The sequence below is a fragment of the Heteronotia binoei genome, chromosome 4 (genome assembly GCF_032191835.1).
Source record: "Heteronotia binoei isolate CCM8104 ecotype False Entrance Well chromosome 4, APGP_CSIRO_Hbin_v1, whole genome shotgun sequence".
In the NCBI taxonomy this organism is placed as follows: domain Eukaryota; kingdom Metazoa; phylum Chordata; class Lepidosauria; order Squamata; family Gekkonidae; genus Heteronotia; species Heteronotia binoei.
The window spans coordinates 1,482,737-1,498,814 of NC_083226.1; the positions used below are offsets into that span (position 1 = coordinate 1,482,737).

The 16,078-nt window shown below is 48.1% G+C and overlaps 1 protein-coding gene across 25 annotated transcripts in view; it reads right to left on the reverse strand.

Moving 5' to 3' along the window:
* Positions 1-610: 610 nt before the first annotated feature.
* Positions 611-16,078, reverse strand: part of CAMK2G (calcium/calmodulin dependent protein kinase II gamma) — a 279,494-nt gene continuing 264,026 nt past the window's right edge. For 24 of the 25 annotated variants that reach the window (XM_060236691.1, XM_060236684.1, XM_060236677.1 and 21 more), the window contains 4 exons: positions 8,655-8,730; positions 7,251-7,345; positions 4,540-4,785; positions 611-3,067 (listed from right to left, as the gene is read on the reverse strand). In XM_060236691.1, coding sequence (XP_060092674.1) covers positions 4,553-4,785; positions 7,251-7,345; positions 8,655-8,730 — 404 coding nt within the window. In that variant the 3' untranslated portion in view covers positions 611-3,067; positions 4,540-4,552. The remainder of the gene's footprint in view (positions 3,068-4,539; positions 4,786-7,250; positions 7,346-8,654; positions 8,731-16,078) is intronic. The other variant, XM_060236666.1, reaches the window with a different exon arrangement.

Genomic DNA, 16,078 nt, shown 5'->3' on the forward strand with positions numbered 1-16,078 from the left:
CTCTAAGCTGCAGAGTTGTGTGAGCAAAAATTCTGCTTTGTGAGCTACTGGCATTAAAGCGGTGAGCTACTGGCATTCAAACGGTGAGTTACTGCATAAATTATTGTGCTCTGGGGCCGTTTTTCCTGAGCTAAGACAAAAATGTGTGAGCTGCAGGCTAAAAATCTGTGAGCTAGCTCACATTAACTCAGCTTAGAAGGAACACTGGTGAAGACTGCCCCCTCTCCTGCTTCTTCCATCATCTTATACAGCTTTTGGGGAGGAGGTTTTCATTACAAGCATTTGAGAATAATGTCTAATTTGTCCCTCTGGCAGAGAACAGATACTCAATGTCTCGAGTGGCAGAAAAGCAGAAAGGGGGAAGACTCCATGTATTTAAATTTTTGGTAAGGCTGCTGTTGTTAAATTGTTGACCTGTCCTACCAAATCCTGTTGTTTTGTGATGTGCCATTTATCAGTGGATTTTTTCTTCTTCTCTACCAGGAACGCCACAGGAACCCGCTGCCCTCCATAGACAAAGGAGAGAAAGCCAAGCACATGTCTGAGCTGTGGCAGCCACCGTTTCCACAGGAACGCAGGTGAATGCAAGAATACCACTTGACAGCTTCCATTTTTTGCACGATTTAAAGGTTATTTTATTAAATATTTTCAGTTCAAGGTTTCATTATAACAAAGCTATGAAGGTTCTACCAACATTCAGGAAAAAAAGCCTAACAATTTCAATTATTTCTCTATCATGCAAAATTTTTTGCATCAAACATCTTCCATTTCCTGTTTAAAACATGGTATTATATAGATGCTTACATTAATCCCAGAAGAGAACATGAAGAATGCGAAAGGTCCACAGCTGCGTTTGAGGAAGGCCATACCAAGCTAAGGTCCTTATTAAATTAGAACATGTCATAACGACTGTGCAAAAACAAAGACCCTCCCCCCCCAAAAAAAATCCAACTCAAACTTTCCCCCTCAAAAATGTGTTTTGAAAGATGCAGGTACTTAATACAGAGGGTTGATTATTAATCATCTTCAGATAAAGAGACAAGGAAAGATCAGACCTAAAAGCATGCAGAGTTTGTCCTTTTTAAAGCTGCATAACTAATTTCCTGTTCCCCACATTGTGGCTTTATTGTTAAAAAACCTGAATAAAAGTATCAAGGCTTTTCTTGTTTTGCCTCACTCGTTAGCGTAGCGCTGCCTTCAGTCTGTCCCAGATGCAACAGTGGAGCACCCATCCCTCTTTCCCCTCCCTCCTCCCACACACCCACTGCTGGAGGCAAAAGGGGCAGGAGGAGAAGAACGTGGCCAGTTCCACCATAAAGAGGAAAGATGCCCCTGTTCCCTGCAGTGGGGCAGAATCGGCAGTCTCTCTTCCGCAGGAGGGGAGGCCCAGGCACAAAACGCACCCTTCCCCCTTCTCTGGTCTTTCCAAGTGACCCTCCTCTCGGTGCCCTACGCCGCCTTGCTGGCTTCCTGGCTCAGTCCTCTTCCTCAGCTCTATTGGCGAGACATGCAGAAAGCTGTTGGGTGCTGCCCCCCCCCCCCCCGGACAGTGTGCAGCAGAGCGCGCCACGGTGTAAAATCTGAACTCAAAAGTTTACTAGGAAAGCTTCTATTCCCCACTTTGACTACTTAGAAATGGGATTAATCAACAGCCAAGACACACGATTGTTAAACATTTCCCATGTCGGGAATAAAGAATACAGACTGCACACCTTGGGAGCAAGGGAGAGAAAGAGGGGCCATGCACAATGGCAGCCCCCCAGCGGGTTAGGCTTCCCTTTCCCCTCAGTGCAAAAGGGCTCTGCTCTCGATCAGAGGAACCTGAAGCAGAAACTGACGAGCGCCGCTTGTGAGACGGCAGGCTGAGGTTCTGACTCCATCAATTACTGAACAGCCCCACCCACCGCATGAATGGGGGTCACACAACAAAAACTCCCAACAAACTCAATGGAACGATAGGAAACAAAGCAATAATGTCCGTGGAGCAGACAAGTGGGAACATCCCTTGCCCGGAGGGGCTGGCTCCCGTGGCATGTCCGCCAGATGGCAGGCTGAGCCGCAACGCCAACAAGCCCCGCTGTGAGTGCAGAGCACAGATACAGATTTCAGCATAAAACACAAACTAAGTTACACACTTTGCAGGAAAGCAAACGCAGATGTGTGCAAATCTTCAGGGCAGAATGCAACACTAAGAGTCAACAGTATCTTAAGGAACGCACATTCCGCAGCACTCTGGATCCCCTCTAGTCTAGGCAGAGAAAAACAAACCCCCAAGATTAAGTAAATTCATGTCTTCGTCCCCCCCACCCCTAGTATTTTTTTGCTCTTAAAACTTTCCCCTTTATCAGCTGATTCTGTGCCTCCAAGGAGTGGCTGTTTCTAAAAATCAGTGCATCTCTGCAGAGCAAGCTCCGACGCTACTGAAAACAAGCGAAAACTTGTTCCTGAAAACATTCCTGTTCATTCCACGCAGTCCGTCAGTGGGAGCCGGCGGCTGACCGCTGCAAAGTCCACGCTGCTCAAGTCAGTCTGCTGGGTGGCAGAGGGGGGAAGAAATGTCCTCCTTCCGCCTTGCCCCCCCTTTTCTCCACGCTGGCCCCAGGCCCCCCCTCACCGGCTACACTTCAGCATGGCCAGAGACAAGGTGAGACCCCCACCGTACCTTCTCAAGGCACAGCCCTCTGCCGCCTGCTCTCCCCGTTTTGCTCCGATCCGAAAAGACGCTCCAGCTGCCACCCCGGCCTCAGCCCTGGAGAGGAGGCAGTGGACGCTCCCCGTTGGGGGACGACCTCTTCCCTCTATACAAACAATATGGGTTTCGCTCAAGATTGAAAAGACACCTTCGTACAGCAGAAACAGACACGATGGATCCATGGAAAAACAACAGAAAGGCGGCAGTGCCCACAGCGTCGGATTCATGCAGGGTTTCGTGCATTTGGCTGCTGCCGGTTTTGTAATTCTTTTTTTTTAAAACGTCAAAACGAACATGACCGTTGCTGTAGTTCAGGCACTCCAGAGCTGCTGGCTGAGAAGAGCTTGCCCTCCCATGGAGTATCTCCGAAAGCTGCTGTGGTCCGAGAGGAAAGAGAGATCCAAAGGGCAGGGGAGATGGGAGGAGAAGGGCAGCTGGTTAGTGAAAGGCTTTCTGTCAGGGCCCCCTGGAAGTACACCCCGGGGTTTAAGCTGGGGGAGTGATTCAAACAGAGATGCTACTTTTACATGGTGAGATCCACTGCACTCAGAAGATGCCCCTTTGAAGAGTCAACACCAGAAGTCTCTTTTGGGGGGGGGGGGGCTCAGATTCAGCAGGAGCTCCCAGAAGCACAGCTCCTGAACCTTTCTGAGGGTCCCTCCTCTTCCTCTCCACCTACCTTGTTCATTGAACAGTAGATGCAGCTGCATAACAATCCCTGGATTAGGAGAGCGGGCAGCCAGCCAGCCAGCCAGCAGGGGCTTTGCCACACCCCCAGCAGTCCTCATTAACCCCTGGAGAAGCCCACACCACCCTTTCTCCACTTCTTATGTGATTTGGGGCAGCAGGTGACTTGCTGGCCTTTTGATTGGGGGGGGGGGCGGCCCAGGAGAGCCCCAGGTGAGTGAGGCCTGCTTGGGCTGGCTGGATCTCTTGCCAGCCCAGACAGGCCTCTCTCGCCCAAGGCTCTCCTTTCTTGCATCAGGTTGCATATGCTAATGAGTTATGCTAATGAGCTCTGCCACCTATTTTTCTACCCTTGGGAGGGCAGGACTCGTGGGACTTCTGTGTGAGGGCTGAGAAAGGCTCCTGAAGAGGAAGCCCTCAGCCAAAGGGCATCCGTGGCCAATAATGTCTGGAAATGCCCAGAAGCAGGAGCCTGGCACAGTTTGAGTCACCCATTTCTTTCACGATGGAATTCTGGGCACCCACAGGGGAAAGAGAGCAGCCAAGCCGAAGGAATTTCCCACAAGATTTCTCTGTCCTAAAGAGCTGGGCTGGACCCTTCTCCCCTGGAGTGCCTTGTGAGACAAACTCCCCAGGCCAGGCTGGGAACAAAGTAGCTGCCCCCTCTGTGCTCCGGGCCTGGGTGGGGACAAGGTCTGGCTGAGACGGGGAAGGGCTGCAGTTCCAGGAGCGAGTCCTGCCCATACTGGGAGAAGGGGAGGACAGGACTTGCCTTGGCCAGCTTGGGATGGCTGCTGTCTTGCTGGTACCTGGGCTGACCTCACCTGGACTGGAAGCAAGCTGGACATGGCCACCGTTTTGTTAATGCAGCACTGGGAAACTGGCAGATGCCTGGCCGTCTAGCCCAAGCTACTGAGCCCTAAATGACCCCTCCTGTCCGTTTTCAATGGTCTTCAAAAGACCTCCCTGCTTTGAACTGGCTGTTTGCACAGCAAGCAGCTGGTTTAGTGTGGAGGAGCAAACTGGGGCCCTGGGTCTTCCCTTGCCAGGCACTGGGGAGTTTGGGGTCTCTGGCCTCTCTCCGGACCCATCTTCCCCCTTTCCCAATCCTGTGGCAGTCCAGTCCACCAGTTCTCAGGGGCCTTTGAGGCTAGGCGTACCCATGTCTCAGCTTCACTGGAGCGGAGCTGCAGGGGCCCCAGAGCAGTGGTAGTGGACGTTCAGCCACTTGCCGTCCCGGCGGTGCCAGACACGGGTCTCCTCTGACTGGGTGGTGCGAGGCCGGCCTTGGCCATCGATATACTGCGTCAGGCGGATGTAGGCAATGCAGGCCGCGTCGTCGCCAATAACGTGAACGTGGGGGTTCAAGATGGTGGTGTGGATTGGCTTGCTGTTCTTGGACAGTACTGAGGAGACATGGAAATCTGTCAGGATCTCGCCTTCTGAGAGACAGCCTTATACAGCCACAGCAGCGCCTCCTCCCACCCCCTTCTTGCTCTGGGTTGTCAAAATCCTCGGGAGTCTTTGAACTCTGTGGCCATCTTCAAACAGCAAACAAACCCAGAAGCTTTCGCCTGCCCAAACCAGTAAAACCCACATTTCTGTTCTGCTCTCCTGTAATGGGAAGATGAGATACCTAGGAGTTCCAATCCCTGTGTTCTTTAATGACATTGTCCGGAAAAATTTTGATGGATCTTTTAAACCTGTGTTGACCCTTTTTTCTAAATGGCATGAACAAGGTTACTCCTGCTTCGATCGGATCTCATCCTCCCTAAATTTATGTTTCTGTTCTGTGCCCTCCCAGTTAAGATGAAAAAAGGAAAGGTCCCCTGGGCAAGTACCAGACATTTCCGACTCTGGGGTGACGTTGCTTTCACAATGTTTTCATGGCGGATTTTTTACGGGGTGGTTTGCCATTGCCTTCCCCAGTCATCTACACTTTCCCCCCAGCAAGCTGGGTCCTCATTTTACCGGCCTCAGAAGGATGGAAGGCTGAGTCAACCTGGAGCCGGCTACCTGAAAACTGAGCTACTGCCGGGGATCGAACTCAGGTCATGAGCAGAGCTTAGGACTGTAGTACTGCAGCTTTAACACTCTGTGCCACAGGGCTCTTAGATACTCCCCCCAAAAAATCACAGCTCTGGCAAAGGGCTCTTAATGAGTTTGTCTGGTCTCGATGCAGACCTAGAGCTGAGTTTCAGACACTATGTTGGCCTCTGAATTTGGGCGGTCTGAATGTCCCGGACCTGTCTCTGCTTCCTTTCTGGTTCCACTGGTCCAGGCTTTAGTATTGAATCCCACGGAAGCCAGGCCTCTGTAGAAATGTTCTTGTCCTCTCCACTGTCATTCCCAGTAACTATCTGGTCCCCTGCTAAAAGCAGACCTGTTTTGATTTCCTCCAACCCCATAATAGACAAATATAGGAAAATCGAAGCTCCAGGTATTTCACCTTTAAAAACCTTCATTAATCAGGACTGGTTCCCACTAGGGAAGGACTTAAGGAATGGAGTTACTCTGTTTTGTTAATGATTATTAACTGGATTAAAGATGGGATAATCTTAGATAAACCATAATGGAAGAAAGATTTGGAGCGAAGATCTCTTGATTTCAATATTTTCAGTTGAAAAATCATCACTAATTTGATCAGGTCCAAGGATTTGCTCTGGCCACAAATCCCATTTGAGGACTTAATTTGGAATGGGAATGATGGTAAACAAGGCGTGATTTCTGTCCTTTATACATGATTACTAACAGCAATACATAAAGACCCTTTTCCGTGGCAAAAAACCCCCAGTCTAGTTCTTTAAAATTTGCCCTCTTGGAAGCTGATTGGAAATCCCATTGTTGGAACATTAAACTCCAGTTTTACAAGCCGTTATCTGGTATTTAGCATCACACAAATTGAACCTGATGAACAAGTTTTTCAGCTCACTATGCTTGAGATCTTGTAAGAAGGCACTACCTTACGTATGTGGTTGGAGAAGGCTGTCTTGTTCAGCCCTTTTGGAAGGCGGTTCATAAAGAGATATCCAACATGGTGAGTCTTTCATTGCCATGTTCCCCCCAATTTTTTGTTATTGGATTTTTGGGCCAATTCTTTGCTTGATAAAAATACTAAATCTCTTGTTTTGACACTGGTTGCTTCCGCTTGCTTGGGCATTGCCAGAAACTGGAAATCTCTCACAGGATCTTTGTTAAACAAAAATGGCACTAGAGGCTCTGGGAACAACTTTTGATGGGTAGGATTATGCCTGATCTGTTTTGGGGGGACTCACATACAGTAGCTCCTTTATGGAAGCTGGTTCTGGATTTCATATGTGCTAAGGATGCAGTTCCTTTTGCAAAAGACTGAGAATTGTCACTTTGTTATTGTTTTTTATAGTTTGGTTTTATAGTTTTTTCCTGTTTGTATCTCAGTATATATGAATTAAATAAAAATATGTATTTTTTAAAAAACCTCTGTGGCTATCTCCTGTATTCAAAACCCCTCAGAAGCTGTCTCCTGCTCAAACCACTAAAAACCCACATTTCTGTTCTGCTCTTCTGTGAACCTAAAAATTTACTGGTACGCTTCCATGGCCTTAACAGGGGACTCCAGAGCCTTCCCCCTGCTTCCCTGTGACCCCCTGAGTCTTTGGGGCAGTCTCAGGGTTCCCTGAATGCTCCACTGATTCAAGGATGGTCAGAAGTGGAAAGGTAGCCCAGGAGGTTTGGATTGTGCAGAGGATTTTGTTGTGCTCATGACTCAAAAGTTCTTATTTCCGCACAAGTCAAGTTTTCCTTAAGTCCCACCACAAAAGATGTGAAGTGGCTTCCCCCTGAGCAGGCAAAGTGAAGTGAAACATGAGTGTCACCGAATCCCGCCACTCACAGTTTTCAAAGTAGAACTTGTGGAAGTCCATCCCCTCCACGAGGTTCCCCAGGGCTTCGGGTTCAAAGGAGGTCAGTCCGGGGTCACAGATCTTCCTGCAACAAAGGAAGCTCTCCTGTTACACCTGCCTCTGGTCCCCCAACCCCCCAGTGCTGCCACACGGGCTACTGGTTAGTTGTCTGCACTTTTCATGCAGAGGACATCCTAGAAAAATCCCCCAACCAGGAAAAGAACGCTGAGCTTCCTTGTAGCAGGGCTTTTTTTGTAGCAGGAAAAAGGCTTTTTTGGTAGCCTTTGCATATTAGGCCACACACCCCTGATGTAGCCAATCCTCCAAGAGCTTACAGGGCTCTTAGTACAGGGCCTACTGTAAGATCCAGGAGGAATGGCTACATCAGGGGTGTGTGGCCTAATATGCAAATGAGTTCCTGCTACAAAAAAAGATCTGCCTGAAACAATAAATTGGGGGACAAAATCCAGTGTATCTCCAGAAACAAATTTTCACAGGCAGACTTTGAACAACACTGTCACAATCGGTGCATTCCCCCAAGTCTCTTCCGAAAAACTAACACAGTTTTCTACAGGGATACACTATTAGAACCTCAATTTAAAATTCAACCTAATTTAATTTAGTCCTGGCTAATTTGGGAGATATTAAGACACAAAACCTCAAAAGTTGGTCACTTGGGAAATCACACCCACAAGACTGGCTTAGAAGAAGACTGTAGATTTATACTCTGCCCTTCTCTCTGAATCAGAGTCTCAGAGCGGCTCACAATCTCCTTTATCTTCCTCCCCCACAATAGACACCCTGTGAGGTGGGTGGGGCTGAGAGAGCTCTCCCAGGAGCTGCCCTTTCAAGGACAACTCCTATGAGAGCTATGGCTGACCCAAGGCCATTCCAGCAACTGCAAGTGCAGCAGTGGGGAATCAAACCTGGTTCTCCCAGGTAAGAGTTCACGTACTTAACCACTACACCAAACTGGCTCCCTTAATGAAGAAAAGCACATACGAAGGGCAAAAGCGAAAGAGTCAGAAAAGCAATTGTTTGCACTGGCTGCTTCTCAACCCCAAGAAAAAAAGGATGACTCCACCGTGGGCCAGAGCCATGAAGGCAGGGGGCTAGGCACTTTTAGGGCTATGCCAGGCACCTCTCTGAATTTTCAGCTTTGGTGAAGGGTTTTTTTTTTTTCCTTTAAAGGGCAAACACAAGAATTTGGGGAATCTCCAGGACATCAGATTACAGAAATGGGAGATGTCATGTGCAGGAAGAATTCTAACATTATGTAGCTGCTAAGTTCAATCAGACTACCTGCACACCACTTGTTGCTCTCTCCCACTGAGCTGTACATGAGGACCCCTCCTTACCACCAGCCCAGCACCTTTGGAAAACCACCCACTTACGTGTAAGCCTCAAAGTCCCCGTTATTGATGGCTTCAATCAGCTGCTCTGTTATCTTGATGATCTCTTGCTTGCGCACTGTGGAAGAGAAGGAAGAGGCAAGCTTGACTGCCCAGCTGGTGGAATGTCAGAGCAAATGAGACACACACAGAGACCCCTTCATGAAAACTAGCAGGCCCAAGCATGAGCTTAGTTCCCAGTGGAGCCCCCCACGCCCTGTGTTTCAGGAATGACAGCTATTCATTAGAAGGGATGGAGTCTAGTAGATGAAAGGGAGACAGGAGGAAGGGAAAGAGAGCAACAATTCGAACGGCAGTTCCCCTGTGCCAAGGAAAGCCCGTCTCCCAGTTCAGCTCTAACAATCAGTACAAGCTTCATGCATCACACAACTGCTAAGACAGGAAAGATCCAGGGTACAATTCCAAGGTGTATGTTGGGAGGAGAGAGGGAGTCTTGTGAGCAAAAATTCTACTTCACGAGCTACTGGCATATAAAGTTGTGAGCTGCATAAATTAGTTTGCTCTGGAGCCATTTTTCCTGAGCTAAGACAAAAATATGTGAGCCAGAGGCTAAAAAACCTGTGAGCTAGCTCACGCTTACTCAGCTTAGAGGGCTCAGTGCAGGTAAAACACTCCTGACCTTAGATAGATAGTGCATTAAGAGCGACATTGATTCCTTTCATTCCCCTCCTTCCCTTGTCCGGAGCCTCTGTCCCCTCCCTCCCCTCTCATTAACACAGGTTTTCAATTACTTATTTGCAAATCACTGGTTTTCATTCCATGAACTGTGAGAACAACTCTCCCCCCCCCCTCCCCAGCACTCCATGCTGGCCGGCCTGATCTGCAGCCCCGCTGTGCCTACTGCTGTCCCAGGTTTTTGAAGGCCCTCAGGGGGTACATGGAAGAAGCAAAAGGTAGGAAATCTCCACAGCTGTAGGATCCAATTCAGCGTTATTGCGAACAGAGGATCTTTGTAAAAAGAAATTAAGACCCTGGTTTGAAGTTGATGCGGGAAACCTGGCTTCATGAAAACCTGACTGGGATGAACCATAGTTTGTGCCGGGGTCACAAAAGGCAAAGAAAAAGGTAACCCAAAAGACAAACCCCCTGTGGTTAAAGGATGGGGAAGGAGACGAGGAAGGAAAGGCAGGGCAGCTCTGAGACCACGCTGGAAGCTGCCTTCGACTGGATCAGGCCTTTGATCAATCAAGGGCAGCATTCTCAACTCCGACTGGCTGCACCTACACAGGGCCATCCTTATGTGGAGGTCTTTCACACCATGCTTTTGACTGGAGATGGCAGGGAGTGAAGAAGAAGACCGCAGATTTATACCCTGCTCTTCTCTCTGAATCTCAGAGTGGCTCACAATCTCCTTTATCTTCCTCCCCCACAACAGACACCCTGTGAGGCGGGTGGGGCTGGCGGTGTTCTCCCAACAGCTGCCCTTTCAAGGACAACTCCTACGAGAGCTATGGCTGACCCAAGGCCATTCCAGCAGCTGCAAGTGGAGGAATCAAACCCGGTTCTCCCAGATAAGAGTCCGCACACTTAACCACTACAGAAAACTGGCTCTCTCCCGAGACTTCAGCAGGCAAAGCAGACAGGCCCTCCGCAATGCACAGGGAGTCACAGCACTTCCACACTGGACCAGAAGAGACTGGTATATCAAGAGTCCCCCCTAAGTTTGCTTGGCATGGTACTCATCCAAACAAGAAGACTTGGGTCCAAGACACAGAAGACAGAAAAACAGAAGGGCACACGGAGAGCCCAGCAGGAGCAGCTGGGAGGCCGGACAGATGGCACGCTCTGTGAACAGCTCCTAACTGCCATCCTATGACTCCACAAGGCTGGGGCGCATTAGAGCGTCTCACCCGGCCACAACCCAAGAGCAAAGAGACTCCCACCCCTTGGCTGATTCCTGGCTCCTCCGCCTGCCCCCTGGTGGTGGGGCTGCTCAGCTGCACAGACTCCTCATTCCTGCCGGGGTGGGGGGGTGGAGAAGCGTCCTGGCCTTTGGGGAAAGAGCCAGTGCAATTTTAGCTGGCCTTCGCTGCAACCTTCCAGCTCCCTTTCTGCCTGCCAGAGTGAATGCCTGCTTGTGCCTTCCTCCACCACCATTGCCACCAATTCAGCAGCCCCGGGCCAACTAGCAGATGGAAAAGAGGGATGCATGAATGGGTGGGTGGAGACTGAGCTGTTCTTTCTACTGCTGCTCTCAGGTGACTGTGATGGCTTTTAAACGGAACAAGTTGGTGAATGCAAACATTGGAGTTGAATGAAACCCAGATGAGTGAGCTCAGGCCCCAGTTGGAACACAGAAGAATTTCTCTGTGGTTCAAAAGGAAGGTGGTGCTGATTGGAGACTCCTTGCTCAGAGGGGTGGAGCCCAAAGTGTGCCGACCAGACTTGTCATCCCGAGAGGTCTGCTGTCTGCCAGGTGCATGCATCCAGCACGTGACAGAAAGGATTGAAAGACTTATCAAGCCCACGGATTACTATCCTTTTGTGCTGATCCACGTGGGAACAAACAAGACTGCCCGTCATAACCCTGAACATAATAGATAAGACTATGTGGCTCTGGGTCAGAAGGTGAAGGAGCTGAACGCACAGGTTGTGTTCTCGTCAGTGCTTCCTGTTGAAGGCCATGGCTTAGGATGAGAAAGAAGAATACTTCAAATAAACAACTGGCTACGTCGATGGTGTTGTCAGGAAAGATTTGGATTTCTGGACCATGGCTTACGCTTTTGAGATGGTGGTCTTCTATTAGGAGATGGTTTGCACCTTACGGCAGTAGGGAAAAGGGTGTTTGGTAACAGCCTTGCTAACCTAATAAGGAGGGCTTTAAACTAAATTGTATGGGGGAGTGAGACAATAATTCAAAGCCTCATATGATGCCAGAAACTGGGGATAATAACATTAAAGATTTGCAAAGAGTGGCGCATATGCTAGGTAATGTGAACTTGCAGGCTTGTACGGAAACTAAACCCTCGGGATGCATACAATGTGGATTCCGATGTCTCTGCACTAATGCACAGAGTATGGGAAACAAACAGGAGGAACTGGAAGTCCTAATAAAGGAAAGAGACTATGACATAATAGGCCTTACTGAAACTTGGTGGGATGACACTCACAACTGGAATATTAGGATTCAGGGGTACAACTTATTTAAAAGGGACAGGCAAATGAGAAAGGGCAGAGGCATAGCAGTATATGTGAAGGAGATATATACTTGTGAGGAAATATGTGAATCTGAGCATGGCAGCTCAGTTGAGAGTCTCTGGGTAAAAATAAAAGAAATAAGAAATAACTGATATTATTGTGGGGGTCTGCTACAGACCCCCAAGCCAGGCAGAGGACTTGGATGAGATACTTCTACAGCAGATTGCAAAGTTCTCCAAGAGAAGGGATACAGTGATCATGGGAGATTTCAATTACCTGCACATCTGTTGGAAGTCCAACTCTGCTAAAAATGAAAAATCAAATAGATTCCTGACTTGGCTTGCTGACAACTTCCTTTTCCAGAAGTGAAGAAGAAAACAAGGGGATCTGCTATCTTGGATTTGATTCTCACCAACAAGGAAGAATTGATTGAAGAAGTGGAAATAGTGGGCACCCTGGGCAGTAGTGACCATGTGATTTTGGAATTTACAGTCTTAGGAAAAGCTATACGTAGTCAGATTTATAGGGTGGACTTCAGAAAGGCAAACTTCGATAAACTTAGAACTATGCTGGGTAAAATCCCATGGTCAGAAATACTTAGGAGGAAGGGGGTTCAGGAGGGGTGGGAGTTTCTTAAAAGCGAAATACGGAAAGCGCAATCACAGATGATTCCTACGAGAAGAAAAAATGGAAAAAGTCTAAAGATGCTGAAGTGGCTCCATAAGCAGCTCTCTAAAGACTTGAGAAATAAAAAAGACTCTTTTAGGAATTGGAAGGAGGGCCTTATAACCAAGGAAGAATATAAACAAATCACCAGTGCTTGTAGAGAAAAAGTTAGGAAAGCTAAAGCTTAGTATGAGCTTAGGCTGGCCAAAGATGCTAAAAACAACAAAAAAAGGTTTTCTTATGTTCAGAGTAAGAAAAAAAGCAAGGCCCATTGCGAGGGCAAGAAAATGAAATTGTAACAGGTAATGAAGAGAGGGCGGGACTGCTCAATTCCTACTTTTCCTCAGTCTTCTCTTCTGAGGGGAACAGTGCTCAACATGGCAAAAACAGAACATATAAGAAGGGTATGAAGTTCCAACCTAGGATCATCAGCATAGGGGTAGTATATAAACACCTTGTTTCTTTAAATGAAACGAAGTCCTCAGGGCCAGATGAATTGCATCCAAGGGTTCTAAAAGAGCTTGTGGATGTAATTTCTGAGCCTCTGGCTATTATTGTTGAGAATTCTTGGAGAACAAGAGAGGTGCCGGAAGATTGGAGGCTGGTGAATGTTGTCCTCATCTTCAAGAAGGGGAAAAAAGACGATCTGGGTAACTACTGACCCATCAGCTTGCTGTCTATACCTGGAAAAGTTTTAGAACAAGTCATCAGACAGTCGGTCCTGGAACATTTAGAAAGAATGGATGTGATTACTAAGAGCCAGCATGGTTTTCTCAAGAACAAGTCATGTCAGACTAACCTGATCTCTCTTTTTTGAGAAAGTGACTACCTTGCTGGATCAGGGGAATGCTGTAGACATTGTTTATCTTGATTTCAGTAAGGCTTTTGATAAAGTTCCACATACTATCCTTGTTGACAAGTTGGTAAAATGTGGTTTGGATCCTGTTACCGTTAGGTGGATCTGTAACTGGTTGACAAATCACACCCAAAGAGTGCTTGTGAATGGTTCCTCATCCTCTTGGAGAGGAGTGACAAGTGGAGTACCTCAAGGATCTGTCCTGAGACCTCTTTATCAATGATTTGGATGAAGGAATAGAGGAAATGTTTATTACATTTTCAGATGATACTAAATTGGGAGGGGTTGCAAACACAGAAGACAGAAACAGGATGACCTTGACAGGCTGGAAAACTGGGCTACAATCAATAAAATGAATTTTAACAGGGATAAATGTAAAGTTCTGCATTTAGATAGGAAGAATCCAATGCATGGTTATAGGAGGGGGGAGACTTGTCTTAGCAGTAGTATGTGCAAAAAGGATCCAGGGGTCTTAGTGGATCATACGCTCAACATGAGTCAACAGTGTGATGCGGTGGCTAAAAAGGCAAATGAAGTTTTGGGCTGTATCAACAGAAGTATAGTGTCTAGATCACGAGATGTTATGGTATCACTTTACTCTGCTCTAGTAAGACCTCACCTGGAGTATTGTGTTCAGTTTTGGGCACCACATTTTAAGAAGGATATAGACAAGCTGGAACGGGTCCAGAGGAGCGCGACAAAGATGGTGAGGGGATCTGGAGACCAAGTCCTATGAAGAAAGGTTGAAGGAGCTGGGGATGTTTAGCCTGGAGAGGAGGTGGCTGAGAGGTGATATGATCACCATCTTCAAGTACTTGAAGGGCTGTCATATAGAGGATGGTGTGGAATTGTTTTCTGTGGCCCTGGAAGGTAGGACCAGAACCAATTAAATCAAAAGAATTTCCGGCTCAACATTAGGAAGAACTTCCTGACCGTTAGAGCGATTCCTCAGTGGAACAGGCTTCCTCCTGGGGAGGTGGTGGGTTCTCCTTCCTTGGAGGTTTTTAAACAGAGACTAGATGGCCATCTGACAGCAATAAAGATCCTGTGAATTTAGGGGGAGGTGTTTGTGAGTTTCCTGCATTGTGCAGGGGGTTGGACTAGATGACCCTAGAGGTCCCTTCCAACTCTTTGATTCCGTGATTCTAAAAGTCAGAGTCCATCCAACGGCCCCTGCTCTTTGGTGCCAGTCAACAAGAACCTACCTTAAGTCGCGTCACCTACGTGTCCTGCAGTGACTTCTGAGACGGGGTGTTCCAGACCCAAATAGCACCAATTTGACAGTGCAATGGCAGAAGACAATCTGCAAAACACCTCCTGCCTGGTGAGAGACTTTGGATTTAGCTCTGGCCTGGGACCTCATGAACCCACTTTCACGCCCATTAATGTAAGAGCTACAGTATCACCAAAAACAGGGGTGCTGAATGGACCATTCCACTCTGCAAAGAGTGTGGATCCTTCCTGCACCTTAAAATGACCCTTTAGCAGCCCAATGTTGGAGGAAAACTACAAGCTAAGCTGATCAGACCACTGCAAAGAGCAGCGGGGGGGGGGGGGGGGAGGCTTTAGTCTTCACTAACCTGCCAATGGATGCTCCTTTTGGCCAGGGCAGAGTGCGTTCCCTCAACAGTGACTCAGAGGCCAGAGGTCAGCAGCTATCAATAGGGGTGGTACTGTTAGCAGAGCTCTGGTCTGTGGAATTACAGCTGGACACTTTCATTCAATTTACAAGTGAAATGCATGCCAGGGCAGCAGGCAGAGGGCATGCAGGGAAGGCAGCCAGAGGCAGGGCCTTTTCAGTGGTGGTCCGTCGTGCATGGAATGCCCTTCCATTTGAGGGTCTCTAGGCACCTACACATGGCTCTCTTTTTGGGTGCCAGGTCAAACCTTTGCTGGGTCACAACTGTGCTTACTTGGGAGTAAGCATCAGCCTCAGCAACTCCATCTTGGGGAGGGGGGGTGTTGGATCCTGCTGGAAGCTCAAATTTCCATTGTGGCACACAGAATCTTACTAGCCTTGGTTGATATGCTAGCCAGTACAGCCCTTCCTCACAAAGTATGATCTAGACACAGTGATCTGGTCCTGATTTCATCCAGCTCAAATTACTATGATGTGCTCTGTGTGGAGCTGCCTTTGAAAACAGTCCAGAAATGTCAACTGGCCCCAAATGCAGCAAAAGGGCTAATGTCAGGGGCAGGATACGGAGACTGTATTGGATGCTGAAAGATCTGCACTGGCTGTCCACTTGTTCTGGAAGACGAAGGTATCTCTCCATGAAATCTGTCTAATCCCCAGAGGTGGAATTCTAGCAGGAGCTCCTTTGCATATTAGGCCACACCTCCTGATGTAGCCAATCCTCCGAGAGCTTACAAGGCTCTTTGTTGTAAGCTCTTGGAGGATTGGCTGCATCGGGGGATATGGCCTAATATGCAAAGGAGCTCCTGCTGGAATTCCACCCCTTTTAAAGTTGTCTCTGCCTGTGGCCAGCATAGAGTTGAAAGGAGCCACACATCTAGAGCAGCCCCCTTCTCAATGCTGGATCTGCCTAATGCATCCCTGACAAGCATTCATCCAGCTGCTGCTTGGAGACTGTCAGTGAGCGGGGGGGCTCACCACCTTCCCAGGAAGTCCATTCCACCAATGAACAACTCTTCAATGTTAAAAAATGTTCCTAATATCCAGCCAGTACCTTTCCGCCATTGAAACCCATGATTGTGAGTCCTCTCCTCTGCTGCAGCTCCCTGC